The sequence below is a fragment of the Pocillopora verrucosa genome, chromosome 9, assembly GCF_036669915.1.
Source record: "Pocillopora verrucosa isolate sample1 chromosome 9, ASM3666991v2, whole genome shotgun sequence".
In the NCBI taxonomy this organism is placed as follows: domain Eukaryota; kingdom Metazoa; phylum Cnidaria; class Anthozoa; order Scleractinia; family Pocilloporidae; genus Pocillopora; species Pocillopora verrucosa.
In genome coordinates, this window is record NC_089320.1 from 19705993 (window position 1) to 19722191 (window position 16199).

General features: G+C 37.5%; 2 protein-coding genes across 2 annotated transcripts; one reads left to right on the forward strand and one right to left on the reverse strand.

Annotated features, from left to right (window-relative positions):
• Positions 1-1417: 1417 nt before the first annotated feature.
• Positions 1418-9901, forward strand: LOC131793673 (protein OSCP1-like). The gene is made up of 13 exons (XM_059111122.2): positions 1418-1594; positions 4194-4348; positions 4965-5000; positions 5104-5235; positions 5483-5563; positions 6061-6164; positions 6277-6405; positions 6758-6878; positions 7580-7667; positions 7765-7807; positions 8688-8751; positions 9171-9234; positions 9667-9901. The coding sequence occupies exons 1-13, from the start codon at positions 1483-1485 to the stop codon at positions 9708-9710; spliced, it is 1173 nt and encodes a 390-aa protein (XP_058967105.2). The 5' UTR covers positions 1418-1482; the 3' UTR covers positions 9711-9901.
• A 46-nt stretch (positions 9902-9947) lies between these two features.
• LOC131793674 (cytoglobin-2-like) lies at positions 9948-14112 on the reverse strand. The gene is made up of 3 exons (XM_059111123.2): positions 13825-14112; positions 11534-11750; positions 9948-11193 (listed from the first exon to the last, which is right to left on the reverse strand). The coding sequence occupies exons 1-3, from the start codon at positions 13995-13997 to the stop codon at positions 11050-11052; spliced, it is 534 nt and encodes a 177-aa protein (XP_058967106.1). The 5' UTR covers positions 13998-14112; the 3' UTR covers positions 9948-11049.
• Between the last annotated feature and the right edge of the window lie 2087 nt (positions 14113-16199).

Genomic DNA, 16199 nt, shown 5'->3' on the forward strand with positions numbered 1-16199 from the left:
GAGGTGAGACAACTCGCCCTCACGAGTTGTCTCGCCTACCTGAGACGAGATCATGACTTCATGTAAACGGTCGGTTGAATTTCGTAAAGAAATAAGTGAAAAGTTAGCTCGCCCAGGGTAACTCGGAGGGAAGGTTGTCTTGGGTACCCGAGACCATGTATATGGGGCTTAGTAAACATTGTTAAAAGTTTCGAAAACTATATGGCAACTCAGACATGACGCAGTCAGTAGACGGGCGTAGGCGGGAAAACCACAAAAAAAGACGCTAAAATATAATAAAGAATTCCTTTATCTTTTTGAGTCAGAAAAAGTATCTCACAATTCATCGAACCTAAAAACCTTAATTTTTTTTCTCATTTTTGATACAACTGGCCACAATGAGAATTTAAGACGAGTTGTTAAAATGGGGATCAAAGCAGTCTTTTATTTGGCGAGAACTGAAATAACTCTAAAATAGTCCAAACCTGTTGCAATAATTATCGTTGCTAATTTGATTGGCTAACAGTTCTTAAAAGGCGTCGCAACGTTGTCATAAAGCTGTCAAAATTATGTCAAAACCATTAAAAAGTTAACAAGCGATGATGATTTTAAGACAATTATTTATTTCTTGTAACACAGCCATACAAGTGCAAGGCTGAACGGTTTTTTTCGGACCGGCTCAAAACCAACCGTCCGGCCCAACACACATTAGCTTCCACTGTGGTTTCCGCGTAACCGAGGCCGGATGGGTCATATGATAAGTCGCAATAAGTGACCGAAGAAAACAACGAGGAAGATTAGAGCGCAGAAAAAAGATATTATCTTCCATCTGTCCACTCAGAAAAGAAATGATCCGTCCAATTCACGCTTAATTTGCATATTCTAAAGGCTGTGTAAATAAATTATTAATACGCATTGAAAGTTACTTCGTTATATTGTCCTAGTTGTTTGTTTAGTGAGGCATTTTAGTTGACGTCTGAAAAAATATTCTGGCAAGTTTTTCCTCTTTCACTTGTTCCTTCATATTTTGTGCGTGGTGGGAAAGAAAAATTTTTATTTTTATTTTCTTATTCGTGTATTTATTTATTTATTTATTTATTTATGTATTTTAATAGTGTCTTTGTTTATCTTCATTGCAACAATGGCGGCGAACGAGAAAATATTGACGCCCCAACCCGGGCGAGAGAAAAGCCACTCAGGCAGAAGAGAGCTCTTTCCATACGAATTAGCTTTGCTTCTTTTAAAAGTGCTGTAGCATATAAAGTGCCTAGGGTTTTTTCAGTCTACCCAATGTTAAACAAAAATTTTATCGCCTGTCGATTAACCTTGAATTTTTTTTGTGAGTTATAAATTCTCCTTTCCCTCCATCCCACGGTTTCGTTTTGCATAAGATTAATGAACTCTGATAGTTATCAATAATCTATTGATTTCGCCTGCAAGCAGTTGCTAGCTAGCTGCTCTCATAGTCTCTTAACACTTGTAATTTCTTCATGCGTTTACGGGATGTCGCTGCGAACTTTACCAATTTTATTCCTCAATCTCGGGGGAGAGATGCTTTATATCTTGGATCAAAGATTACGAGCACAGTCGATTCCCGACGAGAAGGCAAGAAAAGGTAAGCTTCGATCAGTCGAGCGGATGTATTTGCGTTTGATAAGTTATGGCGTCCCCTCGAAAAAGCTCTCCTAACTAATTTAACAAACGAGCACGCAAAATATTTCGTGCCTTAAACTTAGATTTTGCGTCTTGAATCGAAGTGTTGCGGTTACCTCCTTCAAAATGAAGTGTTATTATGGTGGTTTGTAGCTACGGATCTCGCATATTTGTTTGCATTGGGCGAGAACGAAATTACAATTTTTGCTACTTTGGATGAATTAACCGAAAATGACCTGTCAAATTCAATCTTTCTCGACCAGTTTTGTGTTTCTCGTGATAGCTGTTGGTATAGATATAAGTAGAATATGTTTGTGCCAGTTTTGAAAGTTATTGCGGAGTGTTTTGGGTATGTTTTTTCAGCTGAAACTGAGAGGCCGGTTACACTCAAGCTAATACCATAAGCTGTATAATGCCGTCCGTTTATTCTGTCAGCTCTCTGTAATCCGATGGTGAATTGCTATAATTAAAATTGTTCCTATTATAAATCGGTCTCAGTTTTTTCTTTGTAACACGCTAGATACTTTCCGAAAAATGAGTGTTAGTTCAATTCTACAAGAAATAGACTATTGCTATGGAATGGGGTCAACGTTTATGTCTGCCATTCGTAAATAGATCATGGTTCAGGTTGTAGAATAAGCTTTTTCGCTTGATTCGATGTAGAGGAGCTTTACTTTTCCAATTTTTGATGCTTAAGCGAGAAAAAAAGCTATCGTTTTATAGGTAAAAAACCGTGGTCAGGCGCTTTCACAGTGTTAAGCTTCAGTTTCTTTCTCTGCAGATGTAATCATTTGCAGGCTTTCCTATTATTTGAAATTATGAAAGAGAATTGTTCCCATCAGAAGTGCTCCAGACAAAAGCAATTGTAATAAGTTAGAAATGATTTTATAGGTGTACCACTAGAGGCATACTGATTTTTGTCCTTTTGGTTTACATCCAACAAATATCATGCATTTGTTTATTAAAACAATGGGGTATTTCTAAGTTAAGGTAATCTGTCAGTGGCTCAAAGCAAAAGATAACGAATTATCTTTATTTGCCATGAGCTATTCAGTCAGCTGCCAGGGACAAGAAAAGTCAGGTGCATCTTTTTTATGCAAAACAACATGCATTTACCATGGATGTTTGTTAAGTTGTTTTAACATTTAAGAAGTGAACAGCCATTACAGCTCCCCTAATGTTTTGGTTAAGAGCATTTTTATTTCCACTACACAACTAAACCTCTGATCGTGAATAATTAGTTTTGAGACTTGCCTCTGTTGGAAAACAGCTTAGTAATTTGAAGGCTAGGAATAGCAGATGTTATGTGAAATATTATACTACATTAGTGACTATTTTGTGATCTTTTGGACTGTATAAAGTATTTGATGCACATAATGTTCTGGTATTAGATACCTTTTGAGATTCCCCAAAGGTAAATTAAGAAGTTCTCAGCTATTGTAACAAAAAGACTAAAATTTTAAGATTAATATTTAATCATGTCTGTTTTGACATGTATTTGTCTTTTGTAATAACTGTTTCGGACTAATTTATTTCCCAGATTATGTACCCCTAAATTTCCCTATTTTTCAACTTTATAGTGTAATATTTGTTTTCACCGTCATTTTCATGTTATTGCAAATTGAAATATCAGGAATGTTATAAAACTCGGGCAGAACTGTGCAAACTAATGTCATGAAGCTAAAAATTACAGATTAGTTTGAAACAGTAACACAAGAATGGTCAGGAAAAAAAGTGGCATTGTAATTCATTGTATATCACATGCAAGGCCAAAACCCAATTTTTAGACTGTTTTGGGTTAAAATTTTTCTCTGTTAGCTTTTCGTGTAAAAGACTCTTGGGAAGAGCACAAAGTGTCTTGGGGCTTTAGAACCATGACACATATTGCAAAGAGTGCAGCACAAAATTTTGGTGTTGACGTGTGATCTTTCTCTCTGCTGTTGTCATTGCCATACCAATAAAGGAAAGGCTGAGGAAATTTTTAATAGTGATAATATTGTATCACAAGTTTCTCACACACGATGTTTAGTTATTATTCACATCCCTTGCAGCTGCAAGTAGAACCCTGATGTGTGATCTCTTTTTAGATGCAAGCCAGGAATATGTTGAAATTCTATTGTGTTTACTCTTCGCGAGGCTATTTCACTTTGAATGTTGGGTGTTGATAAAAGTTACTTGATCCTCCAACAAGATGAGGTAAAAAATTGAGCTTAGCTTTTGCAAGGGGATTTGGGTTACCTTGTGGTTCCTGGAAAATTTACAGAAGTGTGAATCATATGAATCTCGTAAAATTTTGGTGCACTTAGGTTTGTCACATAGGTACCCAAGAAGAAATGTATGCAGTATGTCTAGTATGTCTGGTAAGAAGTTGAATTAACAAATGGGTACGACAAAACAACATTTTTTTAGCCCAATTTCACTGCAAGTAATCCACAAGTTTACAAAATGTATACTTGGGCAAATGGTGCAGCTTTGGCCATTGGTAGCAAAGGGTAATGATTACATTGTATCCTCAGTTATGTTGCTCTTCTTTAACTCTAATGCTGTTTCATTGTCATTAGTTATGCACGATATCATTGGGACGATGTTCAACAGGCGGTTTATGGAAGAACTGTTTAAGCCGCAAGATACTTACTCCAAGAAAGCCATGAGGACAGTGTTTGACAGACTAGCACATGCATCAATCATGAGACTGAACACAGCCAGCATGGATAAGGTAGGTTGTCGATTTGGTGAGGTAAATTAGGCCCAGGTCAAAGTTACACCTTTGACCCCTTAAAATTACCTGACCTACAAGAACAGCAAACTTAAAGACAAAAAGAGGCTATATTCGCGAGTTTTGGTCAACCTTTTATCAAAAATGTTAATACAATTTGGGAATTTTGGTTTAATCACTTTTCTTTATAAGTATACCTGTTTTGTGATTAAGCTCTGACTAGTGGTAGAATCCTGAAGGCCTTGGGAAGATTTTAACTTCCTTACATCAATTCCAACACTCAACAGCAACAATTCAAAAGATTCAGCTGTACGAAAAGACCAAAATGATAGACCTAGTAACTCCTTGCTAGAGTTACCCAGATTTACTAGATTGTGTTGAAAGATTTAATGGTGTAAGACTGACAATTTTGGAGGTAGAGTTCTACTAATGATCAGCAGTCTATTTGAACTCTTGTAAGTCTGGAAATGTCATGTTTCAGCAGGTAAAACTGTTACAGTATTTAACTGTAACAAGATTCAGCATTGAAGACATGAAATTCGGTTGATACTTCAGATCTAGAACTATCTTACATTTGTAACCATTTTTTTCGATTTTTATTATCCTTCTCCAACAGCTGTATGATTTGATGACAATGGCTTTCAAATATCAGGTAGAATTCTGAGTTTGAGTGCTTGAAACATTTTATTTTTAACTTTATTTTTAACTCTCATGCTTGTCATAATCTTAACTATTCTCTTGTTTGTCCTGGTCAGGTTTCTCTGTGTCTCCGACCCTCTGACGTTCTTTTAGTCACCTATAATCACATGGATGCAATAAGAAGTTTTGCTTCCGATAACCCTGCTATCAGTAATCAAGTAGAAAATGTTTACAAGCTTCTATATGAGGTAATGGTACATGTAATTGTATGCTCCAGCCTGTAAATTGTTGAAAATTAATGATAATCAGCACTCTATTTCTAAGCAAAACTGGTTCATCAATTATTTATTGAAGTTGATAATTATGCCCTGGTGACACCAAGGCATAATTTGTTTTCATTATTGATGTTTGTTTTGTTGTGTGTTAAACACACAGTTATTTTAAATTCTGAATTCAATACAATTACCACCTGTCATCTTTTGTGGTCATTTCTAGACATATGCCAAATTGAATGCTGGGCAATTTCAAATCATACGCCAGACTCTTCTTTCGTTCTTCCAGGACATGCATATTAGGGTGAGTAAGTTATTTTAACAAATGTATTCATGAACATACAGTGTATTTTGTGATGGGTAACTTTCATCCTGAAAATTCAGTGACTGACTTTTTGACATCCTTGAGTCTAATGATAACTTCCACTAGTTAAAAGTATTTAAAAGGTATAGTAGCTCCTATCAATGACAAGTCTTTTTGACTTGAGTTTAGTAAAGCCTTGATGCGATTGAAGGACTTATTGATATACTAGAATATATGCTGTTCCATGCAACTCAAGAGCCGTCATCTTTTGCAGGCTCAATTTAAATAGATGATCTCATTTAGCAATGCCTGAACTGAACTAATTGGGGTCAGGGAAATGCTTTGAACACTCTCATGCACCTTTTAAATCTACACCATGATCACAGTATGTTATCAAATGTTCCTGTCAGGGTTAAATCTTTAATTGTGCCATATGCTTTGTGAGCAGTGGTTGTGTTTTACAGTTTCCAAGCTCTTTATTCTGGTTTATTTGATAGGTTTCAATTTTCTTAAAAGACAAAGTTCAAAATGCAAATGGAAAATTTGTTTTACCAGCTGATGGAGCCGTCCCCTGGGATACTGAAGTCCCTGGGTCAATCAGGTGATGATAAAAATTTGTTGGTTTTTTTTTTTCCATTATATGAGTTAAATTAACAAATCATCTTTTGATTCTCCTTACAAGCCATGATAATTTATTTTATTTTATTTTTAAGGTATTTTAATGCTGAGGGACAAATCTCAAGAACAAGTCATTTTGTGACAGGATGCCGTCATCAGCTCCCAGACAAGCCAGGATCTTTTGAACTGTTAGGAGATCGAGTGATAAAGCTTGGAAGTAACATGTAAGCAGGCAGATTAGATTCTATTATTCAGCTGTTATGATATATTCCTAAATGTTTGAGGCAGTGTAAAAAAAGTATACATCCCATCCCCTTAACCCTTAAACTCTCAGAAGTGATTAACATGTAAATTCTCCCTATAATATCCATACATTATCCAGCAAACAGGTAATGAGAATACTCAAACTCATCAGGTATAAGATATTACTTTGATCGAACACCAAATTCTTGTAACCAATTTTCAAGGAAATGTGTAGCAGCTAGAGAGGAGAATTAACAATCACATCTTGGGAGTTGAAGAGTTAAGATTAAGATACCTAATTTGATTTTTTGTCATTATTGTTGTTTATTCCAGGTACACAGCTTCTAAAACAGTAGACACAGTAGCCAGTAGTCCTGCACCAGCAGCCAGCATGGCCCCTTCTGCTTCAGCAAAGAAAGTGCCAGGGAGCACTGTATCTGTTGCTTCAACATTGGTGGGTTTGTATATTTGGATTTATTTACTTTATTGGAATTGTTGGATAGAATAGGTTGCATCTAAAGAAGAAATCTGAGATATTTCGTCCTCATATATCTGATTGTTACTTCTCCCCTACAGCTTTTACACAATTCCTGGCAATAAGTTGGGTGAATTTTGTATTAGATCCAGATAACAACTTCTACCTGATAAGTTTGGGTATTCTTATATGCCCTTTGCTGGATAATGAATGAATTTTGTAAGGATAAGTCTCATGTTAATCACTTTTGGGAGTGAAAGAAGGAAACAAATGACCCTCTGATTCCAGGAATCAACCATTATTATAAATTAATACAGCTACAGGATAGTAAATGAAATGCAAAGAACTTCCTGTTTAGATGCTTCTTTGCCCTTTTGTCAAAGTACTGAAGTGCTGGAAAGTCAGATTGATGCCACTGTAACCTTCAGATGTACAAGCTACATGTTCAACCAGTTTCAAGAATGTCGACACTCCTTCTTAAAGCATCTTTTAGTAACATTGTTTTAGAGGGGAGGGGTTGGTCACAGGTATGACTCTAACAATGAACTCAGCTTACTTTACAAAGGGTTTTGGCCTATGGCCCTATCACCATAAATGGGTGTGTGTGGGGGTGGGGGAGGAGGGTAGATGGAGAACCTTGCTTTCTGTTTTGACATGGATCACTTCTGTAAATTTTCCAGGAACCACAAGGTAACCCGAATCCCCTTGCAAAAGCTGAGCTCAATCTTTTAGCTCATCTTGTTGGAGGATCAAGTAAAAAGCCAGAGAGTAAGTCGCATGTTTCTAATAACTCCTTGTGGACGGACATGGAATTGAAATCATGATTGTATGACATACTTACTGGTATGTTCATTTTGTTCTGTAGATCAGTTTAGATTAAATCTCTTCAATACAGATGAAGAAGAAGAGTAAGTCAATCATCTTGCAATTTTCAAGAAGTAATTAGGAGATAATTGATCCATAATTTTAAATGGACTTATTTAAGAATTGATAGTCACATATTGTCATTTGGGAAAAGCTTCCTGTACATTGTGAGAATCAGATATATCAAAAGCATCTTGTAAGGAAATAAAACAGTCACTTGTGAACTAAGAAATGGCCTAGTTCATCATAGAGTTCTATGCAGCTTTATGGAAAAACATCAGGACTTTTAAGGTCTGAGGTTTGATTCAAGGAAGTTGAGTTCCAAACAGGTGACAAGATTAAGACATCTATTTAGGGTACTCCTTTTTTGTGTGTCAACATACTTCATGTTGTGGAGACCAGACACAACACAACAAAAAGAGCTTCGTCGTCAAATGTTCGCAAATGAGCGATTATTCTGAAAATATCCTTTGAAGGAGAACGTAAATTGAAATGAAAAAAAAAAAAAAAAGAGAAAGAAAAGAAAGGAAAAAAAAAGAAAAAGACAGAAAAGAGTCGGCGCGGCTAGGGCTCGAACCATATACCTTCGGACTTTGGAGGAGTAGGTTTCTCCGTAGCGCCAGGTACGCAGTCTGACTTTCGTCTCAAGTTTGACATTGACTGCTGTTCGTTAACTCCTCTGCATTTTACACCACAGTACTTCTTTTACCGTAATACTCTACAACTATACAACAGTACGCACATACAGTCATAGACCGCCTTTAGTTTTCTGTGTCAACATGCTTAATGTTGTGGAAACCAGAAGCTGTAAGGAAGTAATGGCCCATTAGGCTTGTAACTGACTTTGGAAGCTTGCTTTATTTCCCTCTCAGATATTAAATATTCTTCACGGATAACTGATCATTGTTTTTTTAATTTTTATAGGCAAGCAGCCATCCAAACTCACAAAGAAGCTCCTCACAGAGTCATCAAAATTGATGCTACTAAGGCAAGTGTGGCCAAGAAACTGCTCCATTCTATTTTATGAAATAATCATGATAAGATGTGGTGACCGGGTGATGGGTAATGCCAGGCACGCAGTCTTTTTGGTGATCAGTTATCCCCATTATTTTGTCAAAAGTCTGTTTCAAATACTTCCGTATGTTAAGTGATCAATAGCTGAGTTTGCTTATCCAGGATTGGTCTTCATGCACATATGAGATCTCATTCAAACGCCAGTTGTTAACCTGTCCCATTGACTCCGTTTTGTCGGCTCTCGGAATCAGTCATATCATTAAAAGCGTATTTCTGTTTCCTAACAGTCGTTATTCATAATCATGCAGTTACGGAACTCAAAATTGTCATATAAAATAAACGAGAAAGGGTACATTTTTTTAATTTGTAGTGTATATTTCCTTACTATTTTAGAAGGCGCAAAGGAAGGAACTGTCTAATCTTATGAATGAATTTTCAATTGAAGGATCTGGAGAGCGTAAGTTTCAATTTTGATTTTGATTTTCAGGGAAAATAGATCAGTAAACAAAAATTAAGGAAGATCTTTGAGTATTTGTAGTTGTGGCCTCCATGAACCCTGGTCCCAAGAGTTTGAAGGGTCCGAATGATTAAGTAAGCTATGAATTATCGTACTTTGGCAAATTAAAACTCGGAAAACTCCGTTGTCATATAGCTTCCTTATAACAAATTATTTTTTGTAGTTCAGAGAAGTGTCCTTCTCTTTGATTCTTTGATACCTTGCTTATTATTTTATGAAACTTAAGGTATAGTTATTTTTAAAAAAATTAGACTTCATTGCCTTAGTTGAACAATTTACTGGCGTTAATGTTTCTTTAAGGAATTTTATGCAAAAAGTTTTGAGGCCTGAAACTATTTGAAGCAACGCTTATCTGTGTTCTTACTTGCTTAGGTGAAAAAGGTGACGAACTGTTAGACTTAATGGACCAAGCGTAGAATAAAGTCATTCTTAGGGAGACATCTTATTGGAGAAGAAACAAACAAGTGAAAAATTTTTGTAAATACCTTCCTTGGTTTTTATTTATTTGGCACAATTTCTGAATGATTCAAGTATACAAGCAGAGTATAAAACTGTTAACGTCAACCAAGAAGGGATGAGTTGAGGTCAACTAAATATTTTCAATAGTCGTTACTTGTAATTTTTTTGGTGTCAATGTTTTTCGATGAGTGCCAGCTCGATGGCTCAATGACTGTATTTATTCAGGGGCGTGGCTGACCTATACATACATACCCACGCGGACACAGCGATCAAACGTGTGCGCATGTGGGAACATTGTAGTGGTTAGGTGGCGTGCCTTCAGGTTGTCAGAACCAAGTTGTCTCACACGAGGTACAAACAATTATGCAAGCCAGTCAGTCACGGTGTTTCAAAAGCGTATAACTTTTCTGATAAACCTCAAATCGGAATGGTAAATCAACATGCAACGGGATACCTGTAATCAAATAAACTCTTCTTTACTTTTGCTCCCTCTCAAAGATTTCTATAAACGCTCTTTCTTCCCCCCCTATATTCTGCATGATAGCGGCTGTTTCTTACGTTTTCCTCGGAAATTTTTTTTTTTTGGGGGGGGGAAATTGGCGCGAGGCCAGCCGAAATTTATCTCTTTGTGCATTCTAGAGGTTTGACCGGCTTGTCACTCAAGTGAACTCTCTATTCAATATGATCGTCTGATTTATATACATGATGGCCGTTATATTAAACTTGACTCTGAGTTCTCTAGGTCGGTAATGATAAAGGTGCTGATCGTGAAGGACGTGATCATACGCAAGCCATGTTTACCCTAGACTTTCCGCTACCCTATAGGTGTTGTTTTTTGTTGAGTCGGAACGGGGTGGGGTGGGAGATTGGTTTTTCGACGTCATCCCAATTGCGCTTAATTAGTCCAGGTGTGCTTGTATTCAACAAATCAGCTACGCTCCTGTTGTATTGAATTAAAATGCCGTTAAATGCATTATCTCCTAATTGTTGGGAGGATTTCAAATAAAATTGTTAATTTCTCAAAATTTTCTGTGGTCAATCTGCTTATCATCTTAGTCTTTTTAGTCTCGTTCCTTTAAAACAAAGAATTGCTTTCCCCATGCGCTTAATTAAAAATATTACAATAAACCGTGCCATTTTACAGTGATCTTGGTTTTTCAGAAGTTTGTCTCTAAACGAATAGATAAAAATGCGTCGGATAATTGTGTTTGTAGCCCCTGCTACTCGCTCGATGGCCGATAAATAGGAGTCTGTGATTGTTGGCTGCAAATTTGCAGCTTTTTTTACACATGCGTTTTAGGACGTGGAACTGAGTCCTTTCATCATAACGGCAGTCATAAAGTCGAACAGTAGTACCCAGCTCTCCTCTACCTCTGGTCTCCAATTGGTGGTGAGAGGTTCTTTAATGCTACCAATGAACGCTTTCCTTAAATCTATGAACTAAACAGAAGAGGATGAATAGATTAAACAGAAGCTAGCGTCGTTAAAAAAGTACCAAGAGGGAACAAATTTACTTTTTGTTTGTGTATCTATGAGAATTAGTCATGTTTGACTCTCGAACTAGAGTCTGTTTCGCAATCAGCCTTCCTTTCTTTAGGTCCTAATACAGCAATATCTCTATTACCAGGATCTCTCTTTTTCCCGCGCCCGTGAGAGGGACCCTAGATGCGAGGTTGATAAAACAAGTCCTGTTCAAACTAAGACATCTGATTATCACGTCATGAGCACCTATTCGACTCCAATTTAAAGTTCACGTGGAAAGTTTCTATTTGGATCTTACATGAGACTTCGTCGGTTTGGAGCGTAGCCTGATATGCCTCCTTCCTAACTCCAACACGTAACCAGCGAAAGTCTCGGGGTCATCGAGCGAACCGATTGAGTTTTCGATGGCAGCCATCAATCTTCTAGGGTGACCATTGCTTTTATTTATTTCGTCAATTGAGATTTCCTTGAATTCAGTGAAGCGCGATTTTATATCAGGATTCATCTTCAGGAATCTGACAGAAACAAAAATGAAAAAAAGGTCATAGATCTCAATGTGGATTAGGCGCATGTTTGCTTGCCCACATATTCTCATAATTAGGTCTGACTTATAAAAAAACTCGCACCCATACATATGCTTTAGAGTTTTGACGGCGATTTTTGATTGAAACCGACCACGGTTTTAAGACCAGGCCTACCCGGAGCGTCTTAGTCTTAAGGAAGGTACAGATTTAAGACCAGTATTCACTTTTTAAACCTGAACAGAAATAGCCTAAGTCTAGCCTCGTAACCGTAACCAGGCTTCCACGGTCAATTCAATGTAACAAGTGGAGTACAAAATAAGATTTCATTATTAAAAAAATATCTTAAACGCGACCGAAAAACACTCCATCTCTCTTCCTTTTCGCTAACCAATCACTGTTCGATTTAAAGCGTAATTGCTGATGCTGGACAACCCTCGAACTGATTCCAAATAAGGTTTATCCCAAAACCGTAGTAATCGCACATTTACTGCCAAACTCTTCACTATTTGAATGGTTTAGTGCATACATACGACTAATTTAATTTACTGATATTAGGTTTAAGAGAGTGAAGAGAGAAAACTTATACATGCTTTTCATGGGTCAGTTAAGTCTGTTATACAGACGCACTTGTAAATTTTAAAAGATGATGCCATTTTTGTAAATTCCTATAATAGAAATAATTATCATATATTTGAGAAAAATATTTCGTAGCTGGTATGGCGCCAGGCAACCCGGGCTTCGTTCCGTCGAAGAATCGATCATATACCTTTCAGAATTTGTAAGCAAACTTGGGCAGCATAGCCGTCAATTATTCTTTTGTATAATATAACTCGTCAACGAGCAACTGGCTGAGAAGAAACTTGGTGTCAGGTCGTAACAGCCACGAACTACCAAGTTTTGTTGACAAGTATTTGACAATTTTAAATGTAAGTCATGGAAATGCAGTTGGGTGGATGAGCTCTTAATTCGGGATTCAAGTTTCTAATCGTTTGTATTTGTCGCTATTGCCATTGCTCGCTGAGATAAATGATTTGTTTATTTTATTTTTGGGGATTTTAGTGAGACATTTCTTAGTGATATAGTGACATGGATCTAAACATGTTAATAAATATTTATTTTACTACCTGATCTGACAAAAGTAAATTGCAGCGTAAACAATCTTACGTGCGTGAAATATCATTATAAACAGTCGAGTAATGGAATAATCAGATTTTTTAAAAGTCGCAGAATACTCTCAGTTTCTCCCTAATAAATATGGATAATGAGAAACTTTACAATTTATACTACGACGCACTGTCATCTATGTCTTCAAATTTACGTTTTTGGTACGTTATGCAGGAACATGACGAATGGCAAATTTATTAATTAACGAGGAAAATCAAAGATATTGAAAAAGGAAAAAAAACTTCAGAAACAAACGAATGAACAATCCTAAGTGGGCATGACAGCATTTTGGCATTCTCTGTATGCGAAATTGTGAAGGGCTTCACACGAAAACAGAAAAAAACACAACGACGACGATGAAGACAAACAATTAGCGATAAGGTGATGTTATTACGTTGGTTATTGCCATTGATTTTGACAATTTGACTTGAAATTTAAATTCCTTGCAATGGAAGGCGAGGAAACCCCTTCCTTGCCACGGAAGGTCAGTATATTTTGTGTTAGAGCTGTCTTGATCCGGTGTCTCCTTGAGTTTCGGGATATAATAGTGGCAGATATAGCTCCCCAATTATGTATATATGTTGTTAATGATCACTATGGAGAACTTAGGCCGATGCATGAAAAAAACAGATTTCCTTAAAAACACCAAACTTGGCGAATTTCTAGGTCCTTTTGTCATGATCTTGAAGACACTGAACATAAAATAAAGCTGTGAAAATAGATTACTTGTAATCATATATCGACTTACTCTCGACTGATGTCCGGCAAAACGTAACTATGATTAGACTGTAGTACTGTTTCTTTGCGAAATGAAATATCTATTGGGTAAAAATATCGCAAAACGGGCGGCGTTCCAAGAGAGATCACCTAAAAATAGCGGCGGTATAAATGAAATCCATACCGTATGTAGACATTCACTCCAATTTCTTTCTTGGTCGGCTCGATTATTTCCCATGTTTCTCGTAGGATTTTTATTTGTTCATCTGTTAAAGGAATCACAATGTTCTCAATGGATTTGAACTGCGGATGAAGAATCAGTGTATTTCCAATTCTGCGTGAGTTCGTGCAACCCATTTTGAGCCTTATATACGATGACAAAGCTACGTGCTCAATTCACGATATTGCTCTTGGGAGATAGTCGAAAATGAGAGTCATTTGGGCGAATTTGAATTATTGTAATAGACAGCAATCTTCCATTATGACAAGGCAGAGACTTCAACTGGATGTTGCTTTAAAATGACAGAAAGCTTTATTTGCATAATTATTTTCTATTCACCTCTAGCATAAGTTTGACAGAAAATGACAGACATACATGTAAAGCGGCACTTAAATGGGAGTAGTAAGGTTTTTGTGGATAAGACAAACAACAAATTAAGAAGATTTTCAATTTTGCGTCGGTACTTTTAATTTTCCAATTCACACAAGGAGGGTAGACATCGATCAAGTTTCGATCACAGTAGTTAATTTTTTTCCTCAAATTTGTTGCTTAGTTCACCGCCTACAATTCGTGACCAAAATGAAATAATTTTGCTCATGATGATGGGCGACACTAGTTTCTTAGTTTATTGCGCTTTCATTGAGAATGTGGACAACACGCGCAGCCTAGAAAACATAATTGAAAAGCCGAATCAACGTAGATGGAGGAACTTTGACATGCAAGTAATGGTCTCGTCAAATCATAATATTTTTGTCGGCTTGCTTCAATTTTATTGCTTAGTGCGGAATCGCTATAATGTTAAACAATAACAGTGCCGGCGGCTAGAGTGTTCTTTTGTTACTTTTAAGTGGAAAATACTTAAAAAAAAACAGAGAAGATTTTCCGATCTGTCTGGTCTGGTATTACAAGTTTCTTCGGTTCTCACGCAATTCATTAAGCCTTCTCTCTATCTCTTCGAAACGGCACTTTTAGTTTTAACCAGTTTTCGTCATATTTTGTTTGTTTGTCGATAATCCTTTTAAACCATCAGTATGTTACGATGGTTTTCCAGCAGACGTCACTACAACCAGGAACAGGGAACGGAAGAAATAGGAATGGGGAGCGAAGAGCGGGTAACGAGAAATTGAGGAGAGGAAACCAAGAACGAGAAACAAGGAACAGGAAATAGGAATAGGGAACGAAGGGCAGGGAGTGAAGAACAAGGAACGAGGGACGGGGAACGGGAAACGAGGAACGGAGAACAGGGAACGGACGACGGGCAACGGGCAACGGGCAACGGGCAACGGGCAACGGGCAACGGGCAACGGAAAACGGTGAACAGAGAACGGAGAACGGAGAATAGAGAACAGATAATGGAGAACGGAGAACGGAGAACGGAGAGCGAAGAGCAAAGAGCGGAGAGCGGAGAGCGGAGAGCGGAGAGCGAAGAGCAAAAAGCGAAGAACGGGGAGTGGAGAATGGAGAACGAAGAACGAAGACCATAGAACAGAAAACGAAAATGAAGAACGGGGAACGGGAGTCTGGGATTGAAAGTACAGCAGTTATTCGCATAAAAATTTGAAATTGAGTTCACTACACGGAAAATGTCTGAGCGCAAGTTTTTAACAAGCTTTCTACAAACTCAGTCATTGGAGTAATCAGTACAGACAATAAATGTCTTAATTGAAGGATTTTCCCCTTTCCTCGTTCCTGATTTTAGTAATTTCCAAACTTACGTGCAGGACTGAAACGCCTTCATTGAGCCGCCATTTTATGGAAAATTTCAGGTTTGATCTTCTGCGCGACAGCAGTCATAGCATAGTTCAAATTACGCGCTTGTCTCAATTGATGGGCTCGCAAGAATTGTTACCTTGAAATTTGTAGCCTTTTTACCGTTTTTTCTTGAAGGGGAGTCATTGCTTTCGGAACTTAACGGTTGAAGCGGCATAAGCAGGATCCCCCAGCTCGTGTGGAGGGGGGGAGAGAGGATGGTGGAAGAGGAGGGGAGGGGGAGAGGAGATGGGGGACGGGAAGGGGGCTTCATTGGCGTATTATCTATTTGGGAGAATGCCAGGTTGTTTGAGCACAACAACTTATTACTATTTCAGGTGAAGAAATAGGGGATCACTAGCGCACCCTTAGTCTCCCCTCGTTAGCCACGCCCTTGGTTGAATTGGTTTTAATCGGACCCAGAATATGAGTGGATTCCCTTAGAAGCTTCATTATCCCTTCGGTAATTTTTTAAATAAATTCGTGACCCTTTTGCAACTCCCCCCGTCTTCTTTTCCTTCCCTTCATTCTATTTTTTTACTCTTTGGGCCCCTTTCTCGTGCTGTGATTTAACAACGCAAGATCGGCCA